A 26,415-nucleotide genomic window follows, 5' to 3' on the forward strand; every position below is an offset into this window, starting at 1 on the left:
GGAACTCAAATTTAAGAATTTAAACCTGCAGGGTATAAGTGTCCTTAAACTTATTAAAATCTAGTTTGCTTTTATTAGAACTAGAGCTATGTATGATTTCTGTGTGGGAGATTCGTTAAACTGTTGTTTAGGTAAAAGGTCATGTATTTGATTCTAATAGCAACAGTATTGATAAGACACAGAGGGATGTAGTAAGGAGTAACATCCTTTATTTTAGATGTGCTGTCTTTCACTGGCTAAATCTAGAGGACAAGACATTATTAACATCTGCTTGTAGGTAAATAATAATAAAAAAAATTGGAAGTGATCAAGCCAAGAGGTACCATAGCAGATTGTGATATGCAAAGTGGAAACGTGGGAAGGTTTTAGGGTTCTTCTAGAGAGCCATGACAGGGTCTACTCAGAGTGTAGAGTGGAACATCAGTAATCAGGAACGTAAGGGTGAAAGCACAGTGGGGGTGTGGTGAAGAGAAAGGTCAGACAGATTTTCAGATGATTGGATTATTCCTGTTTCAGGGATGGAGACCTGGGTAATTTTAGGTGATTTTCTACTAAACTCAGTACTTTATATGGCATGCATAGGTAATTGTGTAATTAATTACTATTTTGAAAAAAAATACCATTTAAGTCTTACTTAGAGATAAGTGAAGTTGATCAGAATGGTTAAGAAAAGTTACATGGCAGAAAAGAAATCAGTCCCCAGTGGGTATTTATTATGTCATAGATAAAATCAAAGGATTCTCCCCACCTACCACAGCTAAGACCACAGCAGGGAGAGAGCAGCAGTTCTCACCTCTTTCCAACCCTGCCTCTCACACTGTCCCCTACAGCCAGGATTCTGTAACAGGTTGGACTCATGCTCCCACCGACCTTCTTGACAGGAGAGGCTGGGCATCTTTCCAACACCAGCCCCAAAGTGACAATGATCCTATTTCTCTGAGAGAGTCTCAAGAGAGAGCCTGAGCCTCAGAGATGTGGCAGGAGGACTGCACAAGAAAGATTCCCAGGGACAGAAAAGGGAACATTAAAATTACATTTTGAAACCGAGTAACCAACTTTATAACCTTAGAGATAGATATGTCCCACTGTAGTTCTGGTGTGCATTTCTGCCAACCCCCTGCCCCCAGCCTTGTTAATGAGTACCTGATTTGTTTGATGGCAAAGCCAAATTAATGGCCATAGATGGCCCCCAAGTGTAAAAAGATGTATGCTTAGGGGTGGTGGTCACTAGATACTTGCTGCAGGTTGTGCCTCTTTCTTTTCTCCCCCACCTGGTAGTATCTTATTTCAACACATTTCTTGGTGGAACCTAAACTTATAACCAGCATGTAGAAAATAGGGCATTGTTGGGAAGCCTGTAAAGTGAGGTCCTGGGATCATCCCAGTATGTGGAACCTCCAGAGTCATAGTGGGTGGCTTTTTTTTTTTTTAATCATCTTTGTTTTTGTTTTCAGTTAAAGAAATAGTACATGATTCTAAAGTGTTGAAGTTTAATGGAGGGAAAAAACTTGACCTGGAAATGTTTTTTTCCCTCACCGAAGAGAAAATGGGGGTTTCTGAGACAGTTGGAATTTCTTGCTCTGTTATCTCTTACCTTGGCGTGGGATGATCAAATTGCACATCTCCAGGTTGCTAGGAGACAGGCAACCTATCTCATAGATGCTGGCACATAAGAACTCTTTATTCTCTGGACTTCTGTATTTCTCAGAATTGTCACACTTCCTTTCTAAACCCTAAATTATGCAGAGGTAACATGATTATTTGACCAAGCTCAGGAAATCTAAAATGGGTCAAAAATTCCAGGCTTGGTTTAGATAAAGAACATGACTGGCTGCAGTATATTGAGGTAGGATTCTTGTAAAGTCCGTATTTGCCTCTGTTTTTGCTGCTGACTCTTCTGTGACATTCTCAGAGCACAAGAGTAGTTAGGTGGGAGTAGGCTGAGAATACCCTGTCTGGAGCTTCTTATAATGTTGAAAGAATTACAAGTAAACCATGGCTCCAGGAACTCTATTTAAATAATTAACTGATTTGGTGTCCCAGGAACATGTGGCTTTACTGTAGCTATTTTGCACTATATGCCTCTTTAAGAGGAAATTTATCTTAGGTTACAGTACAGTTATTTTGGGAGTGCCTTAAGTTTAGCATTAGAGTTCTAGGGTTCAGAAAAATGTGCTCAGGTGGTAGATGTTGATGATAATTTGGCACAAGAATTCCTTTGAAATTCAGTACATTGCCGTGTTCATCAGAAAAATTTTGTTGGTTTCTGATTTTGAATAGCATAGGGATAGAGACTGAGATGGTTAATTAAAAATTTAAGGAATTAGGGAGCTCTGCTTCATGTTACAGGAGGTCTAGCTCTCTGTCTTCCTGTCTCAGTTCAAGGTAGAGTTGTCTGTAGCAGTCAGTTTAAGGGAGGTGTGTATTTTACAAGCGGCTCTGTGGCTCTGTGTATTATGATGGCATATGGCAGGACCCAGACCCCCAAGTTATTTATGTCGATAAATACTCTTATTACTTACAGATGGACTCCCATTCTCAGCCAATTAACCTTTTTTTTTTTTAAAGATTTTATTTATTAACTTGACAGAGAGAGATCACAAGTAGGCAGAGCAGCAGGTGGAGGGGTGGGGGGGGTGGGAAGCAGCCTCCCCGCAGAGCAGAGAGCCCAACGCAGGGCTCCATCCCAGGACCCCGGGACCAAGACCCGAGCCGAAGTCAGAGGCCCAACCCCCTGAGCCATCCAGGCACCCCCCAGTTAACCTTTTTAAAGAGCTGTAGTTAATTGTCACACTAGAAAAGTTAAATCAGATGTTTTTGTTCTGTGAAGATGAGTTGGGTAGACTATACAGACTGGCAATTGCAGAAAGACACACTTTTAGTGTGAGTTATTTAAAGTAACTGGGGCTGTAGATTTGACCGAGAAAATGGCTGAGATAGGGAAGAGGGAGATTTGTTAACAGAGGTTATATATGTAGAATTATGTTGAATTTTATGTTTTCGTAAGTGTCTCAGTTATTTTAAGATTCAATTTCTCTGTGCAAACTGAATATAGTGGCACACCTTGGTTTGTTGTGATTTATCTTTAACAGATTATTATTGGATTATTTTTCCAACTTAAAAAGTTACACAAGTGCTAAGTGTTCACTACAAAAAATTCAAATACACATATAAACAACAAAATAAAATTCCCTATGATTGTATCAGCTAGAGGTAAACATTGTAAACTGTAGATGTCTCTCATTCTAGACCTTCACATATCGGTCTTTCAAAGCCAGAGTATATTATGCATACTATTTGGTAAATTTTGCTTTTTTCATGTAACAATACAGCATAAATATCTGTTCAAGCCATCCCATTTTCTTTATTTTCATTTTTATGGATGCTTAGTGATCATTTGTGAGATAAACTATAATTTCTTTAATAAGTCCCCTGTGGGTGGAATTTAGGTTGTTTCTATTTTTTGTTGCAGTAACTTTTATATCTACTTTTTTTGCCTCTATTTCTTTAGGATAAATTCCTGAGAGCAGAATACTGTGTAAAGCAGTTACACATTTTAAGCCTTTTGAAACATGCTACCAAATAGTTTTCCAGAAGGGCTCTTCTAGTTTTCAGGTTCTTCTCTGTCTAATCGGCTTTTACTTGGATTAAAATGTGGAATCTTTATTTAGTTGCAGAATGAGGAAGAGCCTGGAGAGCCAGAACAGGCTGGAGGCGACGCCCCTCCACCTTACAGCAGCATCTCTGCAGAGAGCGCAGGTAGGTAACTGGCAAAGGAACTCTTAGACTCTCGAAATGCACTTGGCCAGAGGCTCGGCCAGCATGTGTTTACTTGTCTTTGTCTTTGCTTTAGCTTTCCCTAAAAAGTCTTTGATGTTTTTTGTAGTTTATTGCCAAAAGTGAAAAAAAACTCATGTTACTATTCTGAAAAACACTTAAAACTCCATTTCAGTGTGGCTTTTTTTATGGAACTCAATTTCATTCCAACAGAATATAAAGGAAGAAATTGAGCAACCAGGTGATCATCTGATTTTTATTCTTTCCGTAGCTTCCTTATTGTTTTGTTCTTTGTGATTCTAGTGCCTGCGACCTGGGACCTGGAACATAGTACATTTGTTTTTTTTTTGTGCTAGTAAATTCTTAATAAAAAAAGCCTGGAAGTCTCTCAGCTCTTTCATGGTGTTCCTCATAGTTTAAGCCCTCCTTAAACAGTCTTTCATCTTCACATCTTATGCCAGACTGTCTTTTACATTTTCACATGTTTATGTAGAAGGGATGGGGAAGAGAAAGAAAAAATACCAACAGTTGAGATCTTTGGGTAGCTTCAAGCTGCCTGATGAGCAGCGCTGCTTTAGTTGCTGAAAATTGACCGGTTGTGATGGGCCATCTTCCATTTTCTCTAAAGGAGAAGTGTGGCAGAGTGTCAAGTATATGGCCCATGGTGCTTCCACTGAACCCATCCTCCTCCCAGGGTAGATAAGCAAGTTGAAGACACCATTTATCCCAGACACAGGCTCAGAATCCTTTTCAATACAGCACTTGGGGCAGCTATTGTCAGTTGATGTGGGATTAAGTTTGTTGGTCCCTGTTGGTCTCTGCCATTATAATGAAGAAGAACGTGGGTCACGAAGTTTTTTGCCTCCACTCTGACTTCAACCTTTGAACCCTGTCTCCTTGTATTAATTTTATTTAAAAGCATCTAAAACTAGTACTTTTTAAGGAAAGCTCTAAAATGGCTTAAATGGCCTTACCCACTCCTTGTTGTTAAATTAACATTGCTTATTTATTTTTAGATAAATGCTGACTGTAGGTACCAATTAGTCCATTTATGAGAAAAGTGGTTAGAAACAAAAAGACACATGCATATTGGTAGGGAAAAAAGCACAAATTATTTTGCATAACTACCTATTTTAATTTGTGGTATATTAAGTTGAACAGTCTAAGAAGTATTGGGTTTTTTTGATTGTTCTGAATGTATTACATAAACTTGAAAGATTGTCGTTAGACTTTTGATTGAAACTTAAAAGTATATGAGTATCTATATTGATGGATCCCATTTAAGAAATCTTTTGAAATAGGGAAATACACATGTTGATTTTCTTCAACTTAAGATAGTGGTAGGTATCAGTTTTATTCATGTATTCAGAATTAATGGCAGTGGGCTAATTTATATTGTACATTTCAAGTTGTAATGACTTAGTTTGATTTGATGAAAAATAAAGAGACTTGATAGAAAATGATGCATTGGTTTGTACCATGTATATATACATGTGTATGCATGTATGTAAAATAGCAATTTGACTTGGAAAAAAACAAATTCTTTCATTTGGATTAGGTGGCCTCTTTAGTTTCAGTAACACATTTTCGTATATTTTCTAAAAGCTGTGGTATTTTATTTTTCACGTTTAGATTTCTATTCCATCTGGTATTGTTTTTCTCTGTGTACTGTAAGGTAGTGGTCAAGATCAATTTGTTTTTCTGTATGGATAGCCAGTTCTTACATTACCGTTTATTGAAAACACTGTTCTTTCTCCACTGCTTCATAGTGTCACCTTTATTGTAAATCAGGTGGCCATATATGAGTGGATCTGTTTCTGGACTCAGTATACTGTTCTTTGGTCTATTTATTTATCTTTATGCCCATCCCCTACCGTTTTAATTATATCTGGTAATATAGGTCATTCAGACTTTTTGTTTTTCAAGATTGCTTTGGTTTTTCTTGGCCTTTGCATTTCCATATACATTTTACAATTAGCTTGTCAATTTCTGTACAATGTAACAAAACAAACAAAAACTGGAATTGTAGTTGAAATTGTCCTGAATCTGGGGGTCAGTTTGAAGAGAATTAACATCTTTATAATACTGCTTCCAGTTTGTAAACATGACATATCTCTCCATCTAATTAAGATCTTCTTTAATCCTCTCAATAGTTTTTTGTGGGTTTCAATATTGGGGACCTGCATATTTATTACTGGATTTATTCCTCATCCTGTTGTAAAAAATGTTCCATATATGATTTTATTTTCTATTTGTTGCTGGCAAATGGAAGTACCATTGATGGTTTATATCCATCCAGAGACTTTGTATGTAGAGTCTTTGCTAATAAATTCATATATTAATTCTGTCTGTAGATACTCTTGGATTTGATATATCTATAATTGTGTCATCCATGATTAAGGACAGTTATTTTGTCCCTTCTAATACTTATGTTTTGAATTTCCTTTTCTTGCCATATTACATCAACTAGTAGGACCTTTAAGGTAATGTTAAGACATTTTTGTCTAAATCTCTAAGTTTAGGGACATTTTTGTCTAAAATCTCCAATTTTAGGGGAAAAAACTTAAACATTTACAATTATAATATTTACTTAGGTTTTTCATAGATACTTATGATCAGATTAAAGATATTTTCTCTTATTCCTAATTTGCTGAGGGTTTTTATTACTGGCAACGTGTTGAATTTTATAAAATGCTTTTTCTGCCTGTGCAAATGCAATAGAATTTTCTTCACATTGTTAATGAGGTGAATTGTATTGATTCATGATTTCAGTAATATATTACAGTAAAATTGGAAGTTTATTACAATTAACCAGAGGAAAAAAAGAAAAATGTTAATCTTGATGAACTATAAGACATTTTTTCCTCAAGATGTTTGTTTTTAAAAAATTGTGCAGAAATTTAATACATTTTAATAGCTCTTTTCTAATAAATATTGAGTTTCTTATAATAGCAGTTAATGAGAATGAAGATGCAGCATTAAAAAGAGAAAATAAAAGATTTAATTCAAATAAATAATGGCTTTGTAACTGTATTAGTTACCTTAGGCCCATCATACAAACCAGTACATGGTAAAACAAATGTGTAAGAATCAATATGCTAAAATATTGTGACTTTTTTTTTAAAGGCATTGGTTTTTGACATTTTTATTTTATCTTTTTTTTTTTTATTTTTTAAAGGTTTTATTTATTTGACAGAAAGAGACACAGCGAGAGAGGGAACATGAAGAGGGGGAGTGGGAGAGGGAGAAGCAGGCTTGCTGCTGAGCAGGTAGCCCCATGCTGGGCTTGATCCCAGGACCCTGGGATCATGACCTGGGCCGAAGGCAGACTCTTAAGGACTGAGCCATCCAGGCGCCCACACTGTGACTTTTTTATTAAGTTTGTTTACCTGTTTATAAGTGGGAGGAAACCATGGTACAGCTTGCACATAGAGAGGTGAGGTATTTTTGGCTTAAATGTTGTCTTTATGCCACTATTAATATTAAATGCTTTTTTGAACGTACATGTAACAATTGAAAAAGTGTTATTCTAGTCCAGATATTCTAGACTCTAAAATCCTATGTGTATTCTGTAGTCATTTTAGACTCTGTGGTAACTGTCCAATGGAAATAGATGCAGTGGTTAGCTCTGATTAATAGCAGAGCTTCTTAGAATACTTTTATTTGATGAGTATACATATTTAAGAACCTGTTAAACATTATTTAGCAAGCATGTGTAGACCAGTTTCTTACACAGTGTGCTATGTATTTTGCAGTGGGTGGGTAGAAAACTTTGAATAAGGGAATACTCCTACAGTATAAGCACTTAAATATAGCTGGGGAAAGGCCCACAAATACCAGTATCTAAGCAGGACATTTGGAAAGGAAGGCAGAGTGATTTACGTGAATAAATTTAAATAATTGAAAGGTGGATGAATTTAAAAATCATTCTCAATCTCATATTCATACATAAACATTTCAATTAAATTATTCCTTTTTTAAAATATTTTATTTATTTGACAGAGGGAGACATAGCGAGAGAGGGAACACAAGCAGGGGGAGTAGGAGAGGGAGAAGCAGGCTTCCCACAGAGCAGGGAGCACAGTGTGGGGCTCGATCCTAGGACCCTGGCATCACGACCCGAGCCGAAGGCAGACGCCTGATGACTAAGCCACCCAGGCACCCTCAAGTCAATTATTCTATATGTACTCTAAGAGGAATGGCTGTTTTTTTGTTTGCCAGACTTAGTGGAAATCTTCTTTTTCCTCAGGTCAGCTAATGGTCAGATAATGGTGACTTCCTTTTTATTCTGCAGCATATTTTGACTACAAAGATGAGTGTGGATTTCCAAAGCCTCCTTCCTATAATGTGGCGACAACGCTGCCCAGCTACGATGAAGCTGAGAGAACCAAGGCTGAAGCTACTATCCCCTTGGTTCCTGGAAGAGTAAGTCCAATTTACCATGTTAATTGCTGGCTGCTTTATGGAAATTAGGTTCTTTTCGTTACTTTCTTTTGATGTATTCCTTAGGATTGTACTGATTAGTAAAAAGTACAGCTAATTTTTAAAAACAAGCACATTTTCTTTTGAGATAATAAATCTTACTCATATGGGAAATGATGTAGTAAAAGGTACAAATCAGCAGAAAATCACTAATCAGACCAGCTTATTTTCCCTGTCTCTCTACTCTTACCACCATTTTCTCAGCTTTCCTGCCATGACTGAAATGTCTCAGCAGAGGCTGATTTAGCAGATATATTGACTTTGCCTTAAATCTGCATACTTCATATTTTGGTGTTAGGTAGATAGCTGCTGGGCAGATCTATAGAAAGAATAAGTTCAACTTTATAGAATTAAACTTATAAAAGGGCCCCAGCAATTGTCTCAATGAACCTCATGCCACCTGCATTCCAGACCACTCCATCTGTGGGGATATAGTGAATTCAGATCCCATCTAGCATGATGGTGATTCACGGTAGGAGACATTGGGTATGATGAAAGCCAGGAGACTTTGGGACACACTTTGTTCTTGATGTCAGATCTGCAAGTGACTAGATGTGGTTTCATAAATATTCATCTAGGTTGAAGGTGATGTAGGTGGGGTCTTAGGCCAGATATTTGGAAATGATGGAGTAGGATCCATTCCCTAAGAAAGGGGCAGTCAGGGTTCCAGACTCCAGTCCTGAAAGGAAACCAGAGAGAACAATAAGAATAAAAACAGAAGTTTAGCCTGGGCAGTGCAGTGGCATAGGCCCCAGAAGTTCAGGACTTAGAGTAGTGGACTGTGTACAGACCACACCTACTATGAGTGGTTGGGCTTCCGAAACCACTGCTTGGCAGAAATAATAGTTTATAAGGCCAGTCTAGGCTGATTCCATATAGTAGTATGGGCTCGTTTCCTGCAGGTGCCGGAAGAAACTAGTACCCTTCAAGGAGCTTATGGTCTAAGGGTAGAACAGTCTTAGGGTAATAACCTTCTATTGGAAGCAAATGACATGCTTGGTACTGTGCTCAGTTTCCAGTATATTATTTTAAGTCCTCATGATAACCTTGCAAGGTTGAGATTATATTATCCCCATTTTACAGATGCAAAAGTTGAGGCCCAGAGAGATTAATTAAGTAATTTGCCCAGAGTCATTCAGCTATTAAGTAGCATAGGTGAGAGTCACACCCAGATGTTCTAGACTCTAAAATCCTATGTGTATTCTGTAGTCATTTTAGACTCTGTGGTAACTGTCCAATGGAAATAGATGCAGTGGTTAGCTCTGATTAATAGCAGAGCTTCTTAGAATACTTTTATTTGATGAGTATACATATTTAAGAACCTGTTAAACATTATTTAGCAAGCATGTGTAGACCAGTTTCTTACACAGTGTGCTATGTATTTTGCAGTGGGTGAAGTAGAAAACTTTGAATAAGGGAATACTCCTACAGTATAAGCACTTAAATAGAGCTGGGGAAAGGCCCACAAATACCAGTATCTAAGCAGCAGTACAAGTGCAGTGAGCATTAAGAACTGTGACTTTTTACTGTGTGATTGTGGGGAAGATGGGATCTGAAGTAGACCCTAAGATTTGATGGATAAGAACATTCCAGAGGGAAAAGGGCAGAAAGCAGATGTGAATCCAGCCTGGTGTGGGGTGGGGTCTGTGAATGTAGTAATTGATTTTTCTTGAGCAAAGCGTTTGTGACCACACTATAGGTTATAGTATGTTTTGAATGCTAAGCTGAGGAATTTACACTTAAGCATAGGTCACACAGACTCTTTTAGTCAAAGTTTTTCAGCAGGGATATGGTAAGACAAGAATGGTGTTTTCGAAACGTTAACCCAGTAGCAATTTGTAGGAGAAATCTGGTAGTAGAGATAGCAAGAATAGGAAGAACAGTCAGAAGACACCTGCGATATTACTAGAAAATATTTCTATGTCCTTTTGTAGTATATCTTTGAGTATTTATGTAAAAAATCTGTTACTGTCTAATTAGGCACAAAGCCTTATTTTTCCTAATATGAAGTCAGAAACTGGGTATTTAGTATTTTAAAAAAACATAAACACATTTGGGGCGCCTGGGTGGCTCAGTGGGTTAAGCCGCTGCCTTCGGCTCAGGTCATGATCCCAGGTCCTGGGTTCGAGCCCCACATCGGGCTTTCTGCTCAGCAGGGAGCCTGCTTCCTCCTCTCTCTCTGCCTGCTTCTCTGCCTACTTGTGATTTCTCTCTGTCAAATAAATAAATAAAATCTTTAAAAAAATAAAAAATAAAAAATAAAAAAACATAAACACATTGTAAGAATTTTCTAACAGGAGAAGAAATGTGTTAAGTTAGAAATGGAAGCTGCCACTGACATCTTTCCTTTCTTTAATATCCCCTCCCCAGGCCTGTCATGGACTTCCCAGCCCCATTTCTGTCTGTGTAGAGAGAGTTTCGATTGTCCCTAAAGTTTTGTTTTCGTTTTTGTTTTCATTTGGGGAACCTTCAACTGTGTACAAATCTAACTTTTACTTTTAAGTGTGTATTCATGTATTTTTTAGTATTTCAACACATAACCTACATCATTTGAAAAGGTGGGCCACATATATGGGCATTAATGTTGATGAGGATTGTGTTCCTTCTAGACTTGGAGTATTATGTTTTCAGGGTAGGATGGAAAGGATCCTATCTGCCAGTAAGCATGGAAGTAAGGTTGTTTCAGATCTATATGCTAATGTGAACAAATAGTTATGGAGTTGAGCAGTGGGCAGCCCTGTGGCCTCTTCATGTGTGATCATGCTCTCCTTTTTCTCCCAGGTCTTATAAAGCATTTGAGCTCCTTAATAGGTCCTGGAATAATAATATTATGGGCCCCCAGAAGACCCTGGTTAGTGGTTTTATTTTTTTTTTTTAAGATTTTATTTATTTATTTGACAGACAGAGATCACAAGTAGGCAGAGAGGCAGGCAGAGAGAGAGAGAGGGAAGCAGACTCCCCGCCAAGCAGAGAGCCCAATGCGGAGCTCAATCCCAGGACCCCGAGATCATGACCTGAGCCAAAGGCAGAGGCTTAACCCGCTGAGCCACCCAATTGCCCTTGGGTTAGTGGTTTTAGAATGTAAGCCAAATTTAAGCCAAATGTGTATCTTTCTTTGCTTTAGACACATACGAGTTAATACATTTCATTGAACTTTATAATTCTTTTTTTTTTTTTTTTTTTTTTTTTTGATAGAGAGATCACAAGTAGACAGAGAGGCAGGCAGAGGGGGTGGGGAGCAGGCTTCCTGCTGGGTAGAGAGCCAGATGCAGGGCTTGATCCCAGGACCCTGAGATAATGACCTGAGCAGAAGGCAGAGGTTTAACCCACTGAGCCACCCAGGCACCCCTGAACTTTATAATTTTTGAAGCTCATTGTTAAATAACTTGGACGATAAAATGAATGATTCATTTAGAAAACTTTAGGGATGGAAGAAATATTTGTTTTTTCTCTAATTATATCTTTTACATAAATGACAAAATGAAATTTTTAACACATACTGAGCCCAATGCTTAGTTTTGAATTGAGCCAAAGCAGTAAAATTTCTCCTGGTACTCATTTTTATCCCCTTCCTTATTTTTCTTGATGCCTTTCTTTTGCCTATGACTAATTCATTGTGAATTTAACTTAATCTTTTTCTTTTCACTTAGGATGAGGATTTTGTGGGTAGAGATGACTTTGATGATGCTGACCAGCTGAGGATAGGAAATGATGGGATTTTCATGTTAACTTTTTTCAGTAAGTAACTACTCATAGCAAAACAACCTCCCACAGACTGGAGTGCTTTGATTTATGGGTGAATCTGACTGAATTAAAATGAGTAGTTGAGCTAATATTTTAATACATTGTGTTTGTTTGATGCCTTTTACTGAGATGTTCAGAGCGTAGTTCACTTTTATCTTAATATCCTTTGTGTTTATCTGCTTTTTCTACAAATAGCTATAGAAAATATAAAAAGAGGCAATTTTAGGGATGCTGTATTTTTACATAAACTGAGCCCCATCTTTTAGGTTTGCAAAGACCCTTAGCATTGCTCCTACTCATACCTGACCCTGTAGAGTAGGAATTCAAAAGACCTTAGTCTGATGGATTTTTTTTTTTAATGTTTCTATTTTCTGGCATATGAAAGTCAACTGAATTTTTTTTTTTTTTGCCTAACTTGGTGTTATTTTGCATTCAACTTTCCGTGAGTGTTACTTAGAAGTGAGCAGCCATTTTTTAATTTCCTATAATAAAAATATATAAAGGAAACACAGTACTTTTTAGAGGTAACCTTAATGTAAGCTGTCAAAATTCATAGAAGTAGGGGGATGAATAATTTGAATCAGATTTTATTTACTGAAGTGTAATATATAAAGGGTACAAGTCATAAGTATACAGTTTGGTGAATGTTAAGGCATTTTTGAAAGTGAATAGCAGCAGACATAACAGTGTAATACCTGATATTCAGGGCAGATGGTTTCTTGGTTTTCTTGGGGGGGAAGAAGACAGAATGGATGTTTTGGGGAAGTAGGGCAAGGGTTATGGTGGGTGAGCGGGACTATCTTTTATCCTTGGAAAAAGCCATTTAAGCAAAAGCAAGTATAGAGAGCACTCTTGCTTCTTGGGTAACAACATGTCTGACGGCTTTTTTCTTTTCTGCCTACAGTGGCATTCCTCTTCAACTGGATTGGATTTTTTCTGTCTTTTTGCCTCACCACCTCAGCTGCAGGAAGATATGGGGCCATTTCAGGATTTGGTCTCTCTCTAATTAAGTGGATCCTGATTGTCAGGGTAAGTTGTATACCAGAAAAGATAGACCCTGTAGCACAACAATAAGTAGAAAAACTTGGGATGTTTGACTTTTTTTTTTTTTAACATTATTTTTATGTTTAAAATGATTTTAGGTTTGTCTTTCTTCTGGTTTCATGAAGTTGAACCAAAAGCATTTGCAGGTGGTTGATGCATGAAAGTTACAGTTAAATCTAGTGAATATTGGTGGTCCCAAGGCATCTATCCTACAGGTTGTTCACAAGTTGCTTTCTCTGCTTTTAATGTTTATGATATGATAATATGTGTTTTTGTTCTGAAATTAGTTCTTTTTGTAATAAAAAGAAAGATACCACTTCTTTGGTGTCTCATCAAAAACAAGCATCCCTCACATTAATTCTGCTAAAGTTTTGGTGTGTCTTCTTCCCTCTTTCCTTCTCTTTGTTTCTTCCTCCTTCTTCCCTCCAGTAATCATTGGTTATGGCAAAATGGGAGCCGAAATGGTTTAACAAGTATTATTCCATTAAGGGGCCTTATCTCTAAAGTATATTATAATAGAGAGACATCTTTAGTGATTTGGGAGTTATTAGGTAGTCAGGATTGCTGTAGTAATTTATACTTGAAAAGATCGAGTCTCTTAAAGTACTATGATTTCAGGTAAGTTTATTGCTTTTGTCAACTTGATGGATAAAATCAATGTATTCATCATAAATAGGCATTATTAACTAATTGGTGTTGACTCACCACTGGACTTTTTCAAATTTATTGATCTAACCAGTTGTTAACATTTTTAGGATTTTGAGTTCCTTTGAAAATCTATTAAAAGTTTTGGACTTTTTTCCCCCAGGCAGCTAATACATATTCAGCTAAGCGATGGGCTTGGGTGAAGAACCCAAGCCCTAAAGAGGTTTTTCATTCCTTCTCTAAATCTTAAATTGTTAGTCTCTTAAGAAATAAAATACTGTATTTTAAAGCTCAAACTGTGTTAAACTCTTGAATATAAAAGCCCCCAATAGAAAGCATATAACATTAGTTTTTAACTAAAATTTTCACTAAGCTGACTGAAATGTTAAAAAGGAATTGAATGAATCAACTCATATCAGGATATCTTTGTCTGGGAGTAATAGAAAACTGAGCTCAAAATGGCTTAGAAAACAGCGGGGAGAATTTATTTCCCATGAAAACAAGTCCTGCTGTGGAGGATCGTGAAATCAGTGTTTCATTGACATCATTAGGGACAGTTGACGCCCGGATCAGCATGTTGGTATAGCTGCTCGTCAGAGTTCTAACAGCTCTGGCGGTTTCAGGCATCACATCAGAAGCACAGCCATGCTTAACAGAAGAAAGAAAACTATTCTCTTCCTTTGCTCTTGAAGTACAAGAAAACTTCAGCAGCCCTGACTTCCCATTGGCCAGAGTGTTCCATTATTTGGCAAAGGAATGGGATTATTGTGATGTAAAGCTTCCAAAATCAAGGCGTACCGGAACAATAGGAACAAAGTAATTGGTTTTGGCACTGGGTAGACAAAGTAAAAGTATCATCAAAACATATTTTTAGGAACACCTGGGTGGCTCAGTTGTTAAGTGACTGCCTTCAGCTCAGTTCATGATTCCAGGGTCCTGTTATGGAGCCCTGCGCCCTGTGTCAGACTCCCTGCTCAGCAGGAAGCCTGCTTCTCCCTCTTCCTGCGGCTTCCCCTACTTGTGCTGTCTCTCTCTCTCTGTCAAATAAATAAATAAAATATTTAAAGAAAACCCACATATTTCTAGAAGGATGAATATTGTGTGGGGAAGATCTTTTAAAAAAATAAACAGACGAGTATTTCAAAACAAAGTCTATAAAGCCAAAATTGTATTTCTTTCTTTTTTTTTTTTTAAAGATTTTATTTATTTATTTGACAGAGAGAGATCACAAGTAGACAGAGAGGCAGGCAGAGAGAGAGAGAGGGAAGCAGGCTCCCTGCTGAGCAGAGAGCCTGATGCGGGACTCGATCCCAGGACCCTGAGATCACGACCTGAGCTGAAGGCAGCGGCTTAACCCACTGAGCCACCCAGGCACCCCCAAAATTGTATTTCAAGATTGACTTTCCACAAAAGGAAATACATCTGCGTATATGATAATCATTACAAGTCAGTAATATATAAAATATTTTCACTTAAAAAAATTGTGAGAGCTAAATGATAGCATTAGTGTACAAAAAGCTTGTTTTGTGTGCCCTTAAGTTAAAATGTGAAATTCTACCTGCTAAGCTACTTTAAACTAATTTGCTTTATTTTTCAGTTTTCCACCTATTTCCCTGGATATTTTGATGGTCAGTACTGGCTCTGGTGGGTGTTCCTGGTTTTAGGTAAGTGCTTTTAACATAGACAAAGGAGAGAAAAGATCATTGTTAAATTTTAGAAGTAAAATTACTTTTAGTAACCCCTCATCTTGCTTACAATACAGTAATATATTAGCAATATAAGTATAATTTTTAAAATATTTCTTAAAGATTAGTTTGTCATCACCACGTGCATGTTAATAAAACATCACTTAGTGGGGGTCAGTTTTTCCTAACCCATTCATATGTACTTCTCAGGTTTCCCATGTGACCAGTGGGACACAGTAATAAGATGACTCTATGAGTTTTTTCCCCTGGAGAAGTTATCACCACAGAAGGGTTCACAAACTCCACCCCGAATTGTTTACAGGGATATTGTAAGCAGTTGAACTACTCAGGAGTATATGTGGCCAATGTTCAGTTGGATCTATTAGCAGGAAACAAAATGTATAGCCTTGCTACACATAACTTCTAGAAGAATCATTATTGGGTTTCCAGAATTCTTGGTTCAATACTGATGAGAATAAGAATTATTTAGCAATAAGGAGGAGACCTTAAAAAAAAAAAAAAAAGTGCTAGGCAATTTCAGGTTTTCATCTTAAGATTATCCTTTTTATTATAAAGTATTTATTTTAAAATCTTTTCTTTCAAGACACTTTAAAGCAAAGAAATGAACATTGGGGTGAATAATAGTGGTTTCTTCATTCCTTGTATAAAGAATATGTATGATACAATAACAGACCACCATCACTGCTGTCATTTCTACAGAATTATAGCAGGGCCATCCTGTAGCTGTTGAAGATGGTATAATTGCCTCTCTCGGCTTCTGTGATACTACTTTCTCCTGTCCCGTCTTGGGCCTTCTTGTTGCCACCTTAATTAAGATCCTTGGTGGCAATGCTGCTAATGGGTCTAGTGAGTACAGTGTAGCACGCATATCAAGAGTTGCTTAATACATTCAGGAGCTACCTGCTTTGCCTATGGTGATAGACCATGCATTGCTGAATCTATATTTTACTTGGAAAATATGGGTCTTACATCACACCACCCCATTCTCTCCAGTGGTACCATCTGTTCTGCTGATGGTCATTAGAATTCCACAGAAAGAGAAGTCATGATCCCCCCTGCTTAATTACTGAGATACTTAATGATAAAAATGCCCCAAAGAAGAGTTACCTTGGAGGAATAGTTTCTTGGTTTGCTTATTCTCAGAATTGTATTTTTAAGAAAAAGGCTGGCTGTCCTCCCCCACCCCCCCCAAGCCTAAATCCAAGCAGATCCTGAATGGACCAGCCATTAAGCATATTTTCAGTGTTTTCACAGTATTTTCTGTGTTGATTGTTGACAACACAGATAACTTAAAGAAACCTAATGAATTGATTGTCTGCCTATATTAAAGTTTCATGGGAAATGAATTTGTAATACTTGGAATTAATCTTTCTATCTTACTATTTACTAGTAAGCAAAAAATGGTGAGGCTTCAGATATCATTTGTGCATTTGAACCCAGTGTTTGGCTCATTTTTGGAATTTTTCTTGCAGAAATTTTGGGGGTCTTTTGTTGCAGTAGGTACACACAGAACTCTGAAGCTGGCAGCCCGTGAGCTACGCCTAGCCAGTAGTTGTAGTTAGTTTGTTACACAGTTATTTCAGAGGTTTTTTTAATTAGCTGTCATCATTTAAAAATCAAGAGTTTCCATGTAAAATGTCTGATTTTTTTTTTTCCTTTCCTTAAAAATTGGAATATCTAGCAAAACAGCCCTCTATTTCTACATGGCGCCCACCCTTTTACTGGAGTGGAGCTGTAGGTGTCCCCTCTATATAGGTTAGGTGTGGTCTCCATTTTGCTAGGATTCAGGGACCCCTACTCTATAGTCACTTACTGCTTTTGGTGCTGAACAGAATGGGAGTGAGGAGTGATTGCTGAATGGGTACCAAGTTTTTTAGAGGTACTAAAAATGTTCTAAAATAAAGATAATAATTCTTGGTTGTACAGCTCCATAACTATACTAAAATTAAAGCCAGTAAACTGTGTACATTGCATGAGAGAAATTCATGCTGTGTGAATTACATCACCATAATGCTGCTTTTAAAAAGTCCCTTAAGACTCAGGGACCAGCTCTAATGGAGGAGGGCCAGGAGCAAGTGAGGTGTCATAGGAGGGGCCCATCACCTTCCCCACAGATTGTTAGAAGAGGTGCCAACTGTGAATGGATAGCTGCTGGCGTAGATGCACAGAATTAGTCTTACTCCCTTAGTGCCTGGTAAATAAATGGCCAGGTGTACCCTACTTGTCTATATTTTTTAAGAATAGAGAAATGGAGCTCAGAGTTGAGAATACAAAAATTGGTGTTAAGGGAAAAAAAAAGAACTGTAGTAGGTAAGGGGATCCTGACATCTAGTGGACAGCATATGTACAGTTGACAGAAAAAAACGATATGACAGGAAGGGATGGATTTTTTTTTTCTCTTTTTACTTCAGAAAAGTATTTTATAACCTGTTCTTTTTGGCAGGGTTCAGGGTGGGGGGTTAATTATCTTGAAATGCTTTTTGGGAACCCAGAAGGTAGGTTTTGATGATGCGTGTCAAGTTGCCAAATGTACATGTTTAACTCCATCTTATTTTTTATTTCCCTTTTAGACTTAGGTTCTTAACGTGCAAAAAGACTTTTATTTGGGCTCTTGAGATTGTGTCTTCTCATTGAAAAATGGAAATCTTTGGAAATTTTTGGAGAAAATTACTCATGTTTTGATAGCTTTTAGCAGAATAACAATGAAGTAGTGCTGTCAAGAGGGATGTTTCTGGGGAGGGGACTTAATATGGAAACTAAATTCATTCTTGACTTTTCTTTTTTAAATCAGGCTTTCTCCTGTTTCTCAGAGGATTTATCAATTATGCAAAGGTTCGGAAGATGCCAGAAACTTTCTCAAATCTCCCCAGGACCAGAGTTCTCTTTATTTATTAAAGGTATTAAAAAAACAAAAGTTTATTTTAGTCCCAGAATAATCACATAATACATTGCAGATTGCTGTTCAAGTTCAGAGTAGAGTATACCCCCTGTGGTAGGAAATACAGAGAAGGTAAGGAAGCCATAGTCCTTGCCTTTTAGCAGTTTCTAGTTTAGTAAGGGGTGTTTTCATAAAAAGCTGTTGAAAGGGCAAGTTAGAAAAACCACCATAGGAGAAAACCTCATCTCATATTCTGACAATAGAGAAGAAGCCAGAGTCTTAGTAGTCATCAGGGAGCTAGGATATTTGGCTGCAACTAAGGGGTTCTAGATCTTTGAGTCTTGAATCCTGAAGCCACTGCTTATTGTTGTACCAGTTCTGAAGGAAAATAGTGGGAAGGAGCCTTTCAGGCCTAATCACCAAGCTTTAATTAGATCCCCTAAACCACAGAGCTCCAGTGTGAAGAAACTCCTTTTGTCTAGTTTACTTACAAGCTCACCAAGGCTTCCATCTCTTAAAATTAGGGAGACTTTCCTGGTGCCCTTCCTTAGGTTCATACCCTGATATTACTACTCTGATGGTAAAGAGGGTCAAATGCAAGGAAAGGAAGGGGAAAGGGCCTTTTCTTCTGCCTAGCTAGAACAGGTCTAAGCCCTGATTTGAGGCTCCTCTTTGATTTCTATGTAGTTTTCCCCCAGAGCTTGTTCCATCTTACATCAGTAGCTACAAAAAGGAAGAGCTCTGGAATCTTGGGAAAGAGTACACGAGAGAGAGATCTCTCTGGTACCAAGATACAGGACTTCTTGAACTTAGCTCATTGTTACTTAAGACTTTTGGGGATGAGTGGGTTGTGGAGGGGAGCCTTGCGTTAGATCTAGGGACTAGGCTAGTTGAAGATCAGGCAAAACTTTTTTTGTTTAAGATTTTATTTCAAAGTAATCTCTGCACCCAGTGTGGGGCTCGAACTCAAACCCCAAGATCAAGAGTCGCATCCTCTACTGACTGAGCCAGCCAGCCGCCCCCTGAAGAGCAGGCAAGGTTTTGTAAAGGGTGTACTGGTTGAGATAAATGTTAAGTGGTAGGTAGAATTTCTACTAGTGAAAATTGGATAAGGTGGGGAAGATTTCAGAATCACTTGAAGCAGAGTGAAGAGTGTAAATAGAGGCAAGGAAGAATGGAGCTCGCTCAAGGGACAACAGTTTGATTATAGCATAAAGGAATGTTGAAGGCCAAGGCAGGAAAAGGCAGGTTGAGACAGTGTTCTCAAATATCTAAGTATCTAAGTACTGAGTACTAAGCCCATTTGCAGTGGAACTATAGAATTCATAACAGCCTTAAAATCCAGTGACATGTTGGCTCACGCAAAGCTAACCCTTCATGAACATTAATTTGTTCTGTATTTTCTGTAGGGTAGTCACAGTTTGCGTAGGTAATCATATGCTAAGAGTGGAGTTCCCAGTTTTGAAGATTCATGGTGGTATCAGGATGTGTGCTTCTAGGAAAGAAAGTAGCCACCATATTTAATTTGCCAGGTGATGGGGGATAGCATTAAAATTTTGTAAACAGCAGAGTAATATGAGAATTTCTTGAATATGATAAAAATTGTTTCAAGCATGGTATGATAACATTTTTCAGGTTTTTTGAATATCGCATATTACATTAAGCAGTTTATATGTATAATTAAGTATCCTTATGTAAGTAACAGACTGTTACAGTGATAGGTAAGTTCAGATATTTGCATGGTAGCAGAGTATATTCATAAGGCATTTCTTACAAAAGTTAAAGCATACAAAGAACTTAAGCTTGTGTTGTTAAAGTAAGTTTCTTCAAGGGAGTATGTACTTTTATTTGAAAGAAAATTGTAATCATCAAGATTATCACGTGTTGATTTTTTTTTTTTTTTTTTTTTTTGAGAAGGGGAATGTTTTATTGCATGTTTGAAAGTGTGTGGCATATCCTGAATTTGATTTAGGACACAGGTGGACATTTACATTGTCAGCCTAGCCCCTAATGCCCATGTCTTTGGGTCTAGGACATCCTGACTTTAATTAGAGACTTATCAAATGTTCTCTGCAGTTTTATGAAGTTACTGTTGTCATCTTTTTTCTTTCCTCTCCATATCTCATTATAATTGGTAATTATTTCTAAGCTTTAGGTTTAACTCTTACCTACCAAAGATTCAAAAGTTTATTCTTTTGGGTTGCCATGGTTCTCCTTGTTACAAAGGGTGCCGAAATTACCTATAGATTTCTCCTAATCTTTTGGTGCCCGAAGTATCCTGAGGGACAGATTTCTCTCTCTCTCTCTCTCTCTCTCAATATTTTAAAATTATTTTTAAATAATCTCTACAAATTGGGGCTTGAACTTACAACCCCAAGATTGACTCACATGCTCTACTGACTGAGCCAGCCAGGTGCCCCTTCTTTCTCTTCTTTAAAAATAATAGATTCCATTAGTCTAGTCAAGTGGTAGCTTTGAATTTCTGAATGGACTGAGATCACACCTCTGTTCTCTTCATTCTTCAGTTAGAAGGAAGTTTCAGTATTTAGTAGGGGATTGCACACCTTCCTCATCTTGTTTCTTTCCCCTTTTTTTTCTTTTTTTTTAAAGATTTCACTTACTTATTTGACAGAGTACACATGCACAGGGAGGCTCCCTACTAGGCAGGGAGCCTGATATGGGGTTCAATCCCAGGACCCTGGGATCACGACCTGAGCTGAAGGCAGACTCTTAACCAACTGAGCCACCCAGGTGTCCCTTTCTCATCTTGTTTCTAATACACAACAAGTAACAGCCTGGTTAGGAGAAAGCCTGAACTTCTTGGTTTTCCTGTATTGTCGGAGACTGTATTGAGGGGCTTTTTTTTTTTTTTTTTTTTTTGACAGACAGAGATCACATGTAGGCAGAGAGAGAGAGAGAGAGAGAGGAGGAAGCAGGCTCCCCGCTGAGCAGAAATCCTGATGTGGGGCTGATCCCAGGACCCTGGGATCATGACCTGGGCCTGAGGCAGAGGCTTTAACCCACTGAGCCACCCAGGTGCCCCAAGGGGCTTCTGTTTCTAAAAATTGTTACTGTTCTGTTTGGATTTTTTTAAATTCTGAAATGTTTTCTAGGAGTATTCTAAATGTAAAGCAAAGTGTCTTTTTTGATGGGTTATGATTTGAAGTAGGCAGCCCTTAGTACTAATGCTCCTGGAGCTGTGAAGAGACATGATAAGCCTGCAGTTCTCTGTATTTTGGAGTCAGAAGGCTTATTGTGCTTTAGGAGTTGTCAGAAACTTCAGGCATCCCCTAGTGTAGGGCATAGTAGGTTTCTTTCCTTTTCTGTCTGACTTTGCTATTCTAGTCGATTTAAAATCATTTCTGACATGCCCAGAGGATTCAGAGCTCTAAATTAGGGGTTTGGGGACTTAGAGCAACATTTAGAATTCTAATGACTTCCTTACTAATTGTCAGTATCCCCAGAGTGAATCTGAAAAGCTGTAATATCCCATGGGACTGAATTTCCTTTGTCCATTGACAGGGATAAAAACTGTTCATCTAGATCCAAATGTAGAATGTTTCTCCAGTTCAGAGGAAATTTAATTTAGTTTGGAGTTGTGCTAGCAAACCATCTTGTGAAGAATGAAGCTTTTATTTTCTTTCATCAAGACTTCTTACTTCATTTAATGTAGTTGTTGCTAGTTGAAAGCTAGCTGTAGGTTTACCTTTTGCCGGAAAGACATAGGTAGGGACTTTTAAAATAGCTTTGCCATAACAGAAGAATAACTTAATTCCCATGTGGTCCTAAGATCTGGCGTTTTACTGGAAAAAGGTATAAGAATAGGGACTTTTCTTTTCAGGCGACCCAAAATACAGTACATGCAAACAGACCTTGAAATGACCCCAGAAGCTCTCTTTCTAATCAGCTAAAGTAGTTGTTACAAAAGGCAAACACTAAAGCTCCTGTACTACTATCTCAGGGGCTGCTTTCAGGTTCCCTTTTGGGAGCGCATTTAAGCCTATAAAGGAAACCTGGTTTCCTACCCCACACCAAGAAGAGCCAAAAGGAACTGCTAGAGGTGGGGCCCTCAGCACCCAAAGGGCGTGACCTCAAGGAAGCAATGAACAAAATGCAAATGCTCCTGTAGTGTTTAAAAAGAAACACATCCCTTTCAGAAATCTCCTTATCTGAAATGGTCAAAATGCTTGGTGTTCATACTTTTTCTTATTTACCAGCTACCTGGAAGATGAATGTATGTGGAGTACCACTTCCAGTGATGCTGCCAAGTAGTTGAGGGTTTAGCTACAGTAGCTGGAACGTGGTAACGCAGTTAACTGTGGCCAGCACTACTCTGAAAGTACTTGCATGTATAGGCACAGTAGATTTTAAATTCTGTTATTTTAACCACCTGTGAAATAGGAGGAAAGAAAGTTTTGGGGTTTGTTTGTTTTGCTTTGGAGAGAGAAAGCACTCTTACCCTTTGGCCAAGGGGCAAAGGGAAAGGGAGGAGCAGACTCCCAGCTGAGCAGGGAGCCTGATGATGTGGGATTCAATCTCAGGAGCCTGGGATCATGACCTGAGCCCAAGGCAGTGAGTCAACTGACTGAGCCACCCAGGCGCCCTGAGGAAAGAAAGTTTTTTAAGCCCTGACATTAATGAGGTAGAGGCCTTCATAATTAAATGATTCCTATGACCTGGTAAGCTGTCCCTATTAAACACTAGATAACTTAAGTTTTCCCCCATATGATGTTAAGTGCTTTGATTTGTCTCATCATATAATCTTCTCCTCCTCTTTAGTAACTCTCTCAATTTACTAAAGGAAGTTTACCTCAAATTAAAGTTTGGTTTATTAGACTATTTTAGAAAGCAGCAAGGTAGTAGAAATTTCAGTGGAATTTTTGCTTAAAAATTTCACATAACGTTCAGGAGGAAGTACTTGTCTTCCTCTTGAAATTAAATGATCTGTAGGCTCCTGGTCCCTTTGGTTTCTGAAGTGATCTGATCTACAGTTTAGTAATAAAGCCTACAGTTCCTAAAACCCTTCTGTCCTCCAGTTGTGTGCCACCATTGTTTCTGTTACAACTTGTGAGTCAAGTCCGTCTGAACAGGCCTCTGGGTCTTAGCAGTGAGCACCTCTCTAGCGGTCGTTTTCCTCTGGAGTCTGTACAGTGATTGAGATCACCCGTTGCTAACCTGTCTAGGCACTCTTAATGGAATTGGAATGTTTGCTAGATGGCGCTGACTTTGATAGAGCTATTAAAGCTAATTCCCCTTTGTGGAAGCAGCCTGGTCTAAGGAAAGTGGCCAGATAGCTATCTGGACTGTGTGTTCTTAAAGTCTAGTGTTGTGGTGAATAGGAACAATTACATCAGTTTTCAGCTGTTAATGGAAACAGCTAAAACTGAAGTTATTTAAGTTTGTAGGAAGTCTAGCCTCCTGGCAGCCTCCCATTTGATGTCGGTCTGCGGAGAAGTGTTTTTGCTTCTTGGTTTTTCGAGTTCCTTGTGTTCATATGTCCTTGTCCGTGTACATCTTGAGCTCTCTCAATCTAAACAGAAGTTGCTCTTATGTCAGTGGTCCTGGTCTCCTTGAATACCGGCTGAATTTGGGATCTGGGAGAATGTTAACAGTTTAAGAAAGTATATGTTGATTTCCTCTTTTGTTGTAGCTCCTCTGCATTTTGTCAGCCTTTTAAAGATTGTTGCAGTTGTCTAAGCAGAAAAGATAGACGAGGGCTGCTTGGAGCTTTTACAGGAATTTGGAAAGGTGGAGAAGTAAGCTAAGGGTCTACATAGTAACCCATCCAACTCTTCCTTGGTGCAGGGTACCACAACGTATTTTCTCAAATATTTATTTGGTAGCATGTATCTCTTTAGTGGTTTTCTTTAGCATGAATATTGGGAGATCCTTGTCCTTTCCCTATAATTTCCATGAAAACCAAAACAATTTGACCAATACAGAATTTCCTCAAAATCTGGGTTAAGAACTGGGCTTTACAGTATATATGGACATTATTTTAAGAGTGTTTATTTCATTCATATCCTTTTTTAAAAAATTAGTTTTATTGGGGCACCTGGGTGGCTCAGTCGTTAAGCATCTGCCTTTGGCTCCAGTCATGATCCTCGGGTTCTGGCTCCTTGCTCAGCGGGAAGCCTGCTTCTCCCTCTCCCACTCCCCCTGCTTGTGTTCCCTCTCTCTCTGTGTCTCTCTGTCAAATAAATAAATAAATACATCTTAAAAAAATTTTTATCAACTTTTTTTCAGATATATGTGCCCCCAAATACATACTCTTTTCCTAATTGATTAAAAAGAAGGATCTCTGATACCTGTGAGTTTACAGTTGTTTTTAACTTTGCCATGCCACAAAGTACATAGTACATAGTACGGCATGACATCATTGGCATCCTTATCAGACATCTTTGTGTGAGATCTGGCAGAACAGGCAGGGTAAACAGTAGTTTTAGGTGTATCAGGAAGATCACCTCTGCCCTTGGATTCTACTGTGTCCTGGCCCCCAAGTTACAGTCACTGCTGTGGCATTTTGGTGCAGGGTGAAGGAAATGGTATTTGCATTTCATTCTTTGGTGAGGAAGTTTGGAGAGAGAGATTCCTGGCCTCATGGGCTTTAGAGAAAGCATTCATGTTCTTCCTTGTTCTAGAGTCCTTGGTAACTTTAAGAACTGAAATTTTAATGTTTATTGAATAGTATGATGTCAGTATATAGTAATCTTAAAGCTATGTTAAAATGTACTTCTGGTGTCTCCAAACATCCTGCCTTCTTTTGTGACTACATCCTTCTCTTGGCCAAAATAACAAGCTAACTAGAGTTTCAGTATTCAATATCCTTCTCTCGCAGATGTTTTCTGGCAAAGGCCTTCCTGCATTTATGAATTCTCTCTGAAGAAGCAAGAGAACACCTGCAGGAAGTGAATCAAGATGCAGAACACAGAGGAATAATCACCTGCTTTAAAAAAATAAAAGTACTGTTGAAAAAGATCATTTCTCTTTATTTGTTCCTAGGTGTAAAATTTTAATAGTTAATGCAAAATTCTGTAATCATTGAATCATTAGTGGTTAATGTTTGAAAAATCTCTCACAATCAAGTATGTGATGTATTAATAATGCCTTATCTATTGTTTGTAGTCATTTTAAATAGCATGAGCCTTGCCCCTGTAGTCAGTAGGGGGCAGTCTTGCTTTATTCATCCTCCATCTCAAAATGAACTTGGAATTAAGTATTTTAGTGTAAGATATGTATAATGCTGGCCATTTTAAAGGGGGTTTTCTCAAAAGTTAAAACTTTTGTTTTGGCTGCATTTCTGCACATAATCCATACTCGCTGTTAAAATTAATCTAGAAATTTATTCACTTGTACTGTGAAGACCTGGAAGCAAAATCATAGTGCAAAATACATTTAAGGTGTGGTCAAGAATATGTTCTTAATTGGTAAAAAAAAATAAGTATTAATTTTTTTATAGTCTGTATTCTGAATTTTGCAGTACCTTATTGTTCTGTGTTATGAACCTAAAAAATTGTAAAGTTGTTGTCACTGTATAAAATAAAAAGGGCAAGGACAAATGCAGCTTATTTACTAAGATGGAATTCTTGACACTTTCTATGTGATTAGAGTCCCTACCCCCCCTTTTTTCCTTTTTTTAGGCGGAGGGGGGGGTAGGGGTGGGTGGGGTGGTTTCTCCTGATGATTAGGCTAGGGGCTGGGGTAGGGAGGGGAATATGTACTTAGGAGCAAAGAATGGATTAGTTTGGAACTTTTGAGATGATCCCTAACATACTGTAGTACTACTTGCTTTTACAACGTGTTAGCAGAAACCGATGAGTTATAAACGTAGAATGATGTGCTTTCTGCCAAGTGGTAATTCACCTTGGTTTGCTATGTTAAAACTGTAAATACAACAGAACATTAATAAACGTCTCTTGTGTAGCAACTTTTGCTGTAGATTAGTGTTTAATTTCTTGGTTTGCATTTTTTCATTGCCAAGGCAATTTTTTTCTAATCTTTATTCATACAGATTCATGCAGAATCATTCACTAAATACAAAAAAAAATTGGTTTGGGGCCAATTTTTTTCTTTTTTTCTTTTTTTTTTCCCCCCAGCACAAGAAGTTCCTTTCTCTTAGACTCAGTACATTCCTGAAGA

At 38.0% G+C, this 26,415-nt stretch overlaps 1 protein-coding gene across 1 annotated transcript in view; it reads left to right on the forward strand.

The window, feature by feature from the left end:
- LOC111156882 (Nedd4 family interacting protein 1) overlaps nt 1–26,214 on the forward strand; it is a 70,965-nt gene extending 44,751 nt beyond the window's left edge. The window contains exons 4-8 of the mRNA XM_022518014.1: nt 11,910–11,997; nt 12,908–13,032; nt 15,290–15,356; nt 18,190–18,295; nt 25,115–26,214. Coding sequence (XP_022373722.1) covers nt 11,910–11,997; nt 12,908–13,032; nt 15,290–15,356; nt 18,190–18,293 — 384 coding nt within the window. The 3' untranslated portion in view covers nt 18,294–18,295; nt 25,115–26,214. The remainder of the gene's footprint in view (nt 1–11,909; nt 11,998–12,907; nt 13,033–15,289; nt 15,357–18,189; nt 18,296–25,114) is intronic.
- Nucleotides 26,215–26,415: the final 201 nt, after the last annotated feature.

The sequence above is a fragment of the Enhydra lutris genome, unplaced genomic scaffold (genome assembly GCF_002288905.1).
Source record: "Enhydra lutris kenyoni isolate GAN:26980312 unplaced genomic scaffold, ASM228890v2 scaffoldscaffold50, whole genome shotgun sequence".
In the NCBI taxonomy this organism is placed as follows: Eukaryota; Metazoa; Chordata; class Mammalia; order Carnivora; family Mustelidae; genus Enhydra; species Enhydra lutris.